The 12,201-nt window shown below is 34.0% G+C and overlaps 2 protein-coding genes across 2 annotated transcripts in view; one reads left to right on the top strand and one right to left on the bottom strand.

Annotated features, from left to right (window-relative positions):
- The window catches only part of LOC106668987 (midasin), a 241,911-nt gene that overhangs the window by 80,422 nt on the left and 149,288 nt on the right, over positions 1 to 12,201 (top strand). The window lies entirely within an intron of this gene.
- The window catches only part of LOC112127454, a 107,040-nt gene that overhangs the window by 47,794 nt on the left and 47,045 nt on the right, over positions 1 to 12,201 (bottom strand). The window contains exon 2 of the mRNA XM_024228486.1: positions 11,649 to 11,850. Coding sequence (XP_024084254.1) covers positions 11,649 to 11,850 — 202 coding nt within the window. The remainder of the gene's footprint in view (positions 1 to 11,648; positions 11,851 to 12,201) is intronic.

Raw genomic sequence — 12,201 nt, 5'->3', positions numbered from 1 at the left:
TATTTTCCCTCTGTGTAGATATCAGTGATTAGGGCGAATAATATAGGACTCCCAGTATACTAAACCCGCAAGACATGTGAGTGTGGCAGAAGTGTTGTTCTTGCGCGCCGTTAGGACAGGTGTAATGCTACGATACACTAATATTAATCACTCAAATAGCAGGTCAATTATTTTATTACTCTTATTGTAATGTAAAATAAATTTCAAGAAAACACACCTGTACAAGTAGGGTTATAAATTAATACAAAAACAGGCCCTGTGGTCCTAAAATGGACTTATTGTGTGAAAATTGTTTTGGATGATTGCCTATCGTGCCTCGTTCCTGTTTAATATTTGCATTGATTGGAACTGTTATCAGCGTACCTAGTTTAATAAATTTGTTTCATGTCATCAGTCGAAATAACATGAAATAAAAGTGTGGTGATTAGTGACCGTTAATCGACATTTATTTACAAATCGTGAGATGCGGTCTGGTGTGCTGTAGGCTTCAGAAAAACATTTTCTTTATCGTGCCAACGTTTCAATCTTAATTGAGATCATCTTCAGGGCCTGGGATTTACAAACATTGTTTACATATAACAATTACATTTTGGATGTGGAAAAGTGAATTTATACAATGCAAAATATATTTTTTATATATTCAATCGAAGTATTTCTACTCACTCAAAGTGTTTGTCTTCTGTGTAATTGTGCCATTTTTGCGTGTCGTTTTGGGAGTGCCAGTGAGATTTTGCTGTTTTGTGTTTATATACGTTGGATTTTGAAGGGGTGGGGAAGGATGTCGGTATAGAAAAGACATTTTTGTATAAGGCGTCGGCTTCTTTGAGGTGAAAAGAGCCGACGAAGGGAAAAAAAGTGTTGGTAATGGTTCGGCCAGATTATCCTTTCAGGATTATATAGAAAGGGATAAATAAGAAAAGGAAAGCTAAATTGTTGGGAAATTAGACTATGTGAAAAATATTTGATGTGTGGAATGTAATGTGATGATATAGGTATGTTATCGGTATTGAATTTGATTAATGATATTGGCGTAACTGCGACTGAGTTTACATGTATCTGTAATTGATGCTGTGTTTATCTCTGTTGATATAAACGGTTTCTAAGAAATTACGTTTATGTTTGTTTTGTTCTGTGTGTAATACTTTTTGATTTTTGAAGTCGAAATTGTGTTGGTGTTCAAGATGGTGGGTAGCGAATGCTGTAGGATTTTGCGTTGTTTTTTTTGCAATCATAGATATGTTGCTTTACTCTCTTGTCCAGATATTGAGATATAAGACCGATGTAAGTTGCCGGACAGTTTAAACAGTTGATCTTGTAGATTACGTCAGTTGATTTGTTATTGGTGTTGTATTTCTAATTTTGGAAAAAAGTGTTTGAATTGTTTTATAATTTTTGAAAGCTATTTTGATGTTATCGGACAAGAGAAATGTGTTTAATTTATGTGATAGGCCTTGGATAAATGGTATGGAAATGTATGCTGGTTTGTTGGTATTCGATAGGCTTAATGTAGTATTATTTGTAATAGTGGATGGTGTTAGTGTTGAGTTGTAATTGTTGATTATGCTGTTATTTATGTGTTGAGGGTAGGGATTGTTATTGAGGATCTGTTTGTATATCTTTATATTTTTGTGGTGGAAGGATTCATGGCTTAAGGTAATCATTCTGTGAAGTAACCCTTTGGCCGTGTTTATTATTGTATGAACGGGATGGTGAGATGTAAAGTTGATGTAGCGATATGTGTTTCTTGGTTTTTGATACCATCTGGTTGTTTTATTACGGGTGTATCTAAAAGTGGTATTTTTTTTGTTGTTTTCGATTTCATGTGTAAATTAGAAAGGTGAAAGCTATTAAATGTATCTAATGTAGTTTGAATTTGATCTGTGGGAACAGCTGTCAATATATCATCTACGTATTTAGTGAGGAAGGGTAATGTGAAAGGAAGTTGTGGTATGACTGTATTTAGTAGATGTGTCATGATTATGTCTGTCAGTATCGGGTCTAGGTTGCTACCCATGGCTATACCAAATAGTTGTTCGTAAAATTGATTGTCGTATGTAAAACGTTGGCACGATAAAGAAAATGTTTTTCTGAAACCTACATCACACCCGACCGCATTTCACGATTTCTAAATAAATTAAATAAATGATTCAATGTCGAAAAAAGGACTCTCCTATGCTAAAAACTTAAAAATAAAATCGTTTGTCACTAGGGTTAATTTCTTTGTTCACAATTTAAAAATAAATATTCACTATCCTAAACGAAACAACAATTATGTTGGCCGTTATTATATGAAGGTGGTTGTTCTTAGTACAATTAATGGCACATATACTTCGAAGTTGCAAATTTACTCACGAAAAAATATTTACCGGATTAATATTGATCGGAACAATTATTCCTATGGACTATAGGTGTAAACTTAACAGGTTTATATTTACAGGTCTGGATGTTTATTTCATTAATAACACAACTTTAGCATTACTTGAGTAAGAAATTTCACATGATATAGAATAAAAATTAAGGAAAGACAGGATTCAGTAAGTAGAAATTTATTCTGCATCTTCCTATCTTAGTTTTGTTCCAAGATTCGACGGCATATCTAATAATAAATATGTAGTGTTTAGTGGCTGTTAATTAATGATTATATGGAGATTGTGAGATGCGGTCTGGTGAGACGTAGATTTAGAGAAACATTTTCTTTATCGTGCCAACTTTTCGATCTTTATTGAGATCATCTTCAGGGCCTGGGTAGTGTAAACATTGTTTAAATTATACAAATACATGTAAGATGTGAAAAAATGAATTTAATACAATGATAGAAATTTTAGACTCAACCAAAGTATTTATTTTCTGTGTAGATGTGTCACTGTTGTGTGTCGTGTTTAGAGTGTTTGTGGGATATTAATTGTTTTGTTTATATATGTTTCATTTTGAAGGAAGTAGTTATAAACATTGATTTTTCTATGAGGAGTAGGCTTCTTTGAGATGAAACGGACCGACAATGGAAAAAACGGGGTAATGGTTGTTGGGGCCTAGTTAGCCTTTCAGCATTATTGTAGACGGGATTATTAGGGAAAGGAGAGGCAAATTGTTGGGGATTTAGCCTATGGAGAATTATTTGTTTTGTAGAGAGTAATGATTGTTTTATATGTTGTATTACATGTTTTGGTTGTTATACGTATGCTATTGATATTGAATTTGAGTTTTGATATTTGCATAGCTGCGGCTGAGTTTACATGCGGATGTTCTGTAATTGATGGTGTGTTTACCTCTGGTGATGTAAACCATTTATAAAAAGTTTTGTTTACGTTTCTTTAGTTGTGTGTTAAATATTTTTAGAATTTTGCAAATCGAAATTGTGTTCGTGTTCAAATGGTTGGTGGTGTAGGATTTTGTTTGGGTTTTTTGCAATCGTAGATATGTTACCCTCTTATCCGTATTGGGATGTAATTCCGATGTAAGTTGCCGGACAAATTAAACAATTGATTTTGTGAATTACATCAGACTTATTTGTTACTGGTGTGGGATCTGTAATTTTGGAAAAAAGTGTGTGAATAGTTGTTTAGTAATGAAGATGACCTCAATAAAGATCGAAACGTTGACACGATAAAGAATATGTTTTTCTAAACCTACATCACACCAGATCGCATCTCAAGATCACCAAATAATCTAACAATAAAACTGATTTTACATTTTAATTTCTTGTAAAGATGTTAATCCTCCAGGTGCTTTTATCACAGAATGAGAAAATAGGCGAGAGAAAGTTAAAAAAATTCTTTTTTGGATATTAAATAATACATTTTTTTTCCAATACTTGTAAATTTTCCCGATTTAACACAACTTTAACATTTGTGATAACTGGGTGTATGCAAATATGTGGAAAAAAGGGATAAACCTTCCCGCTATCGCCAGTCGTTTGTCACACAAGATTGTTAAACCAAAGGTAATTTATGATGTCATATTTTTTTTTTGTACCCTTCAACAAATTTCATATAGATATAAAAACGCTTGCCTACATGATTTTCTGTAAGTAAAATTAGTATTTTTCAGAACAATTAAAGCACACGCATTTCATAATCGCGTATATCCAATTAAAAGTCTTATTAAATAAGTAATTCAGATATCGTGAGATGAGGTCGGGTCTTATTAAATAAGAGTAACTTTTATAACTATTACAAGCATTTTTTGTTATAAATCCATTTGATTTAACGTACATAATAGATTTTTGGGGTTTAGCTTTGCTAATTGTCCATTTTAAACGCTTCTGATGACAACGCACCCTGGGTTTTATGGTTATGCGGATCAAGTTCGTACTCCTCGGGGCAAAAAGGTTTCTGGCATCCAAGATAAGAGCCTCTTCCTCTAACCGTTCATGTAAACTATTACCGCATAGGATAACACACGAAGTTAAAATGTATTTTCCATTTAGATCCCCAGACGACGGCTAAAGGTTTCATCAATATCGATTTTTCACGAAAATGCCATTTTACAAATGAAAATGATTAAATCTAACGAAGATGTTTCTGAAAATGTTATCTGCAGAAACTCATTTCATCATTGGTAAAAATATTTTTTTAAATCCTGCAATTTTGACACAAGTGACATTCTTTATGTATAAAAAAAAAAAAATGAGAAAGAATTTCAATAATTTTTTGAAGTTTATTCACAGTTTCATGGATGTACAAGAACATATTCAAATTGTATTTGAAAGAAAGTATGTACATGTACGGTTATTCAGTTTTTACTCACACACGATCGCGCGCACAAACACAAGAATAAAAAAAACAGAGGGACTGATTTTTGTTTAATGTTAACGTTTTGAACGGAATTAAAGCTGCCGGGTTTTGATTCAACTTTTTTTTATCAACTAAAATCAACCTTGGTTGGTTTTAACTGTCTTACTTTTGTTCTTAAAATCAGCTATGGTAAATTCGGCAGTTTTCATTTCTTCTACGATGAAACTTCCTGCATTTTCTCATACATCTTTTAAGGATTTCCCTTTTTAATAAGTATGATAAAACGTTTAAGAATATTGAAAACCGTGTAGGACTGAGCATACAGCCTTGTCGTACTCTACTGATCTCCGGTAAAAAATCAGTTAGCCCATCCTACCTGCCGAGGCCGCAAGTGAATAAAAGTTTTGCAGGTCAACTGTGACTTACACGAAACGCCGTTTTTAATAACCTTTTAAGTACAAAGAGGACGGTCGACTGTCAAATGAGTCAAATGAGATCGATGAAAAAGCCTTAAAGTTTCTTTTTATACTTCTCTGAAGTTAGTTTAATTAAATTAATGAAAATAAACAAATTAACAATTGCCAAACATCTCTTCCTAAACATTTGGACAATGTATTATTGCCAGCGTTAAAAGTCTCGAGACGTTTTAACTCGCGCTGAGTAAAGGTTGAACAGGAAACAGTCAACTAAGATGTTCACACGTTTCAAGCTATGTTTCAACTTGCAAAAAATTATTTGAACGGAAGTCTTGACTCGATCCAACTTTCGTTGATCAACTCTGTTGAGGGTTATTACGATCATCCTTTCAGTTTTAAATAGGTAGATAAATAGTAAATACTCTGCAGTATGTCTACAATATTATCCTCCTCTAGGATCTCAAAATCCAATTTATGAAAAAATTAATTCCTTACAGAATGCATATCTAAGTTCCAAAGTAGTGTATCTAAGTTCCCTTCACCTTAATAGACTTGGCCATTCCTTATCCAACAGATCCCATCTCTGTCATCATGTAAGGTGTCTGAAACGGACTTCCTCTCTCAGGAATAGTTAGTTATAAACTAGTGAACTGCTATTGCTGAAAAGCTAGCTGAAGGAAGCTGAATAACAAGCACTGCTGCTAGTGAAGTGCTATTGAGAAAAAGATTAATTTTTTGACCAACGACGTATGTAAATTATTGTAAATATATAAGTAATCTTCTAACTGAATGGTGTAATTTAAAATAGCATTTGTATTTGTTTGAACAGGAATACCCTATAAAATAGGAAAAATATTGAAAGTTTCAACATCCATTTACATAGGGTATGTCAAAAATCAGCGGGATCACCAGGCTTAACCGTGACCTGAATATATTTCCAGTTTGCACACGGAAAACCGTGGCCACTTTTATTTCCAGAGTTAGATAGTTTTCTCCAGCGAAATCAGTATTTCCGGTAAAACGTTTTCCAGACACGGCAAACGGCCAAAACAGTTTGGCCCCCTTGGTTTCTACGAGAACTACTTTTTTAGTCTTACCACGAAAGGGATTTTTCGAGATTGAATCCACCATGTACGCTAATCCAGACTCGGCAAAAACGTTGAATATATATGATTTTTATTTAATTGCCGGTGTGAGTTAGTGGCTCACTGAAAACTCGAGTAAATCCGTCGATTTCAAAAGTGTCTTTGAATTTGAGCCCCTTTTCACAAGAGATTAGTCCAATTATGGTTGAAGCCCCTGGAGGCAGATTTAAATATTTCGCAATTCAATCTCAATTTCGTTTTACCTTAATATTTAACTGTTGGTTCAATTCTATCTAGATTTGGAAGACTTTGGACATTGTTTATTTTCGCTTTAAATTTATAGTCGTAAAATTGAATATACAAAAATGTCCGTGATGGACCCCTTTTTAAACGAAAATAAACTTTCTTTCTAACGATCTACATTAAAAAGCGCCTTTGAAACTCGTAAACATTCGAGGTTTTGGAAGTTTAAAAAGTAAGTGAAAAATAATTGACCTTTTGTAATGCGCCAGAAGAAGTTCGTCAAGAAAATTCTGTTTGAGTTTTTTTAATTGTGCCGAAGACTCATTTTAAGGATTTTTGCACGAACAAGTTATTAGTTGTCTTGAAAGGTATTTTTCTTCTCAGAAGGAAGAATTGAGCCGAAATACAACGCCTGAAGATATTTTAAAATATTTATTTCCTTTGCTCCAAGGGAAGAACGCTCGGATTAGTATCTATTATTTTTCGACCTAGTGTCACCCAAAAGTCTAATTGAAATCGGTATTTTAGCGACCCTAGCCTTCCCTTCTTAGTGATATTATTTATTATGAAATAAACTAAAAAGAAATGAAAAATTTTCCTTAAAATATAACTTTCGAATAAAACGGATATCATTAAAAAAAAAAAAAAAAAATTACAGAATACTTGTCTTTGCTGTCGAAAATGCCTTATTGCCTTGCCTTGATTAAGTATTGTATCTTATTACTCAAAATTAATGTGTACAACAAAAAGGAAAATCTCAAACAAGACAAAATCTAGAAAATAAAGTAACACAACCATTCTTTTACAAAAATTCGAACAAAAAGTTAGATAATCACATTAAATATGTAAAAGAACATTTAAAAAACCAAGTAACGTAATAAATTGATATGTTGGACTCATGTACATTTATGGATTAACTGAAATATAGAAAAATAGTAAAAATGCATAAGTAAACCACTGTGCAAAAAATAAAATGAGAACCTCATTAACCTAAAATAAGTTGTACGACAAAAAGTAGGAACGGTCTCTTATACATATATTAACTTTTCCGTATAAAAGGATGGATTGGAAAAACAACATAAAAAACAAGAATTGCACAACATAAATCATAAAAACAATTCAAACAACAAAAACTCTTGTTACAGAAATGTATTCACCACGACTAGATGGACTCGAGAAAATGTTAATAAATTTGTATGATAATAACTTCAACCTACAAAAGGACAACATAAATCTTTCCTCCCAATAGCAAAATTTATTTAACACGTGGGTGAATAATTGTGACGTGAGATACATATATTTACTTCGAATGGCGTATCAATGAATGCTCCCTTTGTGAACACCCGGATAACGCGTTCAATCTCACATCGGCTAGTGAGATTGAGTTAATTTATATTTATTATTATTGTATATATTTATTGGTTAAAACCAATGAATTTTTTTATTTAATACAATTTGTACCTAATATATTCTACTTTATTGTAAAATCTGCTAGGATGAGAAAGTCTCAGTCTCAAAAAGGTTACTGGAAAAACGATTCTAGTCCAAATATGCTGTTTCTCATATTTTACATAGAACAAGCTACTAATACGCAGAAAAAGCATTTAGAAAAAATGTCTATTATTATTTATCATGGTTTAATTTTTCACTCCGAAAATATTTATTGTGTGCGTATACCGAAACAGTATACCGTTTTAGTAGCTTTATTGTGTCCTGAAATTTCTGTTTAATTTTTTTGAAAGGTTGATCAAGATATAATTGTCAAGCTAATATTAACCCTAAGCCCACACGTGGATTATTTAATTACTTAATTAACGTCATTTAAAAAGGGGGAAAATTTGTTCGTCCGACATAGCAGCGTTTATAATTGCATTTTTATTTTAATTAACCCCCATTGCTACGAGGATTTATTATCAGCGCAGTTGAAAAATTATTGATAAAATATTAAATTATCACGAACGAAACGCGTATTAAATTGAAATAACATGCTGACGGGAAAAGGTATTGAACGTTTTGTATGGAGTTAATTTTCCTTGAAATAACATACGTTCCCTGCGTTAATTTTTTTTTATTGCAATGAAATAAATTTATTAACCAGGCTATCTTTTAGTCTATTAACACTAAAGAATTATTAAGACCTTGCAAAATCAAGAGAATAAACATTGGATTTTTTTTTTAATGATAGTACATGATTAAATATATAAAAGCTTTCATTACTCGCACCAAATCAATAGCGATTTGTCAACTTTCCCTCAACAGCTTACAAATTTCAGCAAACACAAAAGTTGTTATCCTGTCGAGTCGAATGTGGTTTGTAAAAAGTTCATACCAGGTATGACATCTCACACCATTAAGGCTTCACCTTGGAATGAGCCTGGGAGAAAACGTTTTTATGGGATAAATCTTTCTTCCGTACTTAACCAGGACTTTCTCTCCGGTGACTTGGTTCACTCGTCGTAATACTAACATACAAAATCTATGTGTTAAGCATTCTATAATAAATTATTTGCCTTAGAACGTTGAATTGCATTGTAAACCACTGAAAAAAAAAATCGAATAGTTGTTGATGTACTACTAAAAACACTTTTCACATGTAAATAACTGAATCTGACCCCTCTTCATTATTTATTATTCTTTAAATATTATTCTATAAATGGTATATCTCTAAAGTCCATAGATAATTATTATCTAGTTTCCAAGGATTGCATTAGCATTCTCACCGTCATAAAAATTAATTGTCTATAAAAGGGAAAACAAAAAAGGCAATGTAGTTTTGCGATTTTCGACGAGTCACACCGGATTTTTGTCATAATTCATGACATGTTTCATTAATTGAAACATAATTATTCGACCTTGTTGCTTACTTAATTAACATCAGTTGATCAAATTTCTGATTAGTTATCAACCTTAAATAGATTATTTTTGCGTGCTGTTTTAGTGTATATAAATCATATTTCTCTTTCGGGTCAGAGCGAAATAGTACAGAGCCACGCGCGCACTCTCTACCTCTCTCTCTCTCCCTCTCTCCCCCCCTCTCTTTTTTCTCGTTCACTCTTTCTCTCTTACTCACTCTGTTTCTCATTCCGTCTCTTTCTTTACCTTCTGTTTTCTCTCACTCTCACGTTTCTCTTCTCTTCCATTCTCCCTCACCACTTCCATCTCGCCCCCTCTCTCTTTCTCTCTCTCCCTTCTCTCTTTTCTCTCTCCCTTCTCTCTTTCTCTCTCTCTCCCTCTCTCTCTTTCTCTCTCCCTCTCCCCTTTCTCTCTTTCCCTTCTCCCCTCTCTCTCTTTCCCTTCTCCCCCCCCCTCTCTCTCTCTCTCTATCTCTATCTATCTATCTTTCTCATTCCGTCTCTTTCTTTTCCTCCTGTTTTCTCTCACTCTCTCATTTCTCTTCTCTTCCACTCTCCCTCCCTACTTCCTTCTCACCCCTCGTTCTCTCTCTCTGTCTCTGTCTCTCTCTCTCTCTCTCTCTCTCTCTTTCTATATTTCTTTCTCTTTGTCTCCCCTCTTTCTTCTAAAATGCTGCTCAGTTAACGATAAGAAAGGTCCACGAGACCTAATTTTGCGAGATAGTAAATAAATTCAAGTTTCAGTTCAATAAGTTCAATCTAATTCCTCTCTCTCTCTCTGTCTCTCTCTGTCTCTCTCTGNTCTCTCTCCCTCTCTCTCCCTCTCTCTCCCTCTCTCTCCCTCTCTCTCTCTCTCTCTCTCCCTCCTCCTTCCTTTCTCGCTATCTTCTTGCTCTTTCTCCCTCTCCTCCCTTCATTTCAATGGTGTTTTTTTGAACATATATTACAGGATTTTTGCATTAACATATTATGTTATGAGTGAAATAATGGTTTTTTAATTTATGTTATCATTTCATGCCACTGTGATGTTTGTTGTTTGTAAAATTGTAAAATAATTGTTGACTATCTGTTGTTAGGCGTAAGTTAGACTAATCGTAACATTTTGTAATGTAATTATGTTTGTAGTTGTAAAAGTTCATTACGCCATGTTTGTTTTACAGCTTTGTATCTTACCATTACGTCTACTTTATCGCGTGCAATCACATTTAATTTTGAAAGTTGCTGAGCTGTAAATCATACATGTTAAGCGATGGCAAAATACACAGAAAGTTTTGTTTGAATCGGATTAAGCCTCTCTCTCTCGTTCATCTTAGTTTCCAATTAGCAGGATTAACCGTATAACAATTCGCTGGTGTCATGTTACTTATATTTTGTGTAGTTTTAAATTAATTAAGGTATTTGTTTGTTAGGGTTGAATGTTCTTATCCGTTGTTATTTTCAGTCGTTAGGTATCTTTTCCATTTGTCATTGTATTTATTGTGTTAACGCCGGTTTCCAGCGCGTCGGCTGTTATTTATCGTCTGGGGCGGCCAGGTTCGGGCTCCCTTTGTCGCTTAGTAAAAGATATATATCAGCTTATATATCGGAGCTCGTTCGGAGTTTATAATGGATCTGTATTTCTACTGTTCCGTATACAGGGTAAGTGGGTTTGTTGTGACATACTGGGTAGCCTTTGTGAATCCCTCCGTTAAGGCTTCTGTCAGCTCGCAGATAACAAGTTCAACCCACTCAACGCCTAGTAATGGTATTATAATGTTACCGCGGTCTTCCCATCTTTCACACTTCGACCTGCCGCTTAGAAATGCTTTTCGATCCCCCCCCCCCTACACGTTTTATCAAGCCGTTCAACCCTAAACGGCTTGCTTACATAGATTTTACATGTTGAGTTCTTCATGCCAGAAATTGAAAATTACTGGCTCTTATATGGTAATCTCAATCTTTATTTCCTTTTTCCTTGTGAATTTTTTTTAGATTCGTTGGAATATCAGGTAATGGAATCTGCATAGAGTGCGTTTAAGATATCGTTAAAGGGTGGCATGGGTGATTTGAGCAGATCCCCTCGATTTCTCTCGCGTTTTACGCTTTTCATAAAATAATAAATTCTACACGAAATTTGTCCGTAGTTTTATATGTAAAATAGTATTAAAGTACATTTTAAATTCATTCGAAGTATACTTCATCGTCTGTACAATTTGTGAAGATCGAATCAGCATAGCACGAACTGATAGTGAGAAATACTTTTTTTTAAACATTTCGGCCAGATATTGTTTTTATTTACTAAGGCCAATGATGGGAAGGACAATTTTAATTTTGTTGGACCTTCTTAGATGTTTGTTGGCGAGAATGAGGCCCATCAGGGCGATGTTGGCGGCTATGCCGAGCGCTCCGAGGGTGAAGATGACAAGGGCTTCCGTTTCCCCGCCCGGGTGACATTGGAATACTCGGCTTCCGTTGCCGGTCAAATTCCCTGCAACGCCGCTCCCGAACCTGAGGTTCGCCCCGATCATCGCCACCGCCGAACCTGAAACAAAAATAAAGAATTTTAAAACAGAGTCGGAGCCCACAAGCGATGATTTACATAAGTTATGAGCTACGATCATAATTTGGTGTACAATACATTCACCTAATGCGAAACTTTTTAGTTTGAATAACGTCTTAAAACGGAAACCGTGTAAAAAACCTTTCTTCATAAAATAAGCCGTTTATACACTGACAGGCAAAGAATTCCACCCACTTGTAATATAACCTTATTTGTATATATTTTTTACATATTAATCAAAGTTTCACGTTTTTTAACGTTTAATAATTGAGTCTTTGTCTAAAATAGTAACAAAATATAAATTGCTAAAGAAAATGAAAAAAAAAGACGGAC

Source organism: Cimex lectularius, unplaced genomic scaffold (assembly GCF_000648675.2).
Source record: "Cimex lectularius strain Harlan isolate CLEC.00 unplaced genomic scaffold, Clec_2.1 scaffold257, whole genome shotgun sequence".
NCBI lineage: Eukaryota > Metazoa > Arthropoda > Insecta > Hemiptera > Cimicidae > Cimex > Cimex lectularius.
The sequence above is the reverse complement of the archived record's forward strand: the minus strand, read 5'-3'. Positions and strand labels throughout refer to the sequence as shown.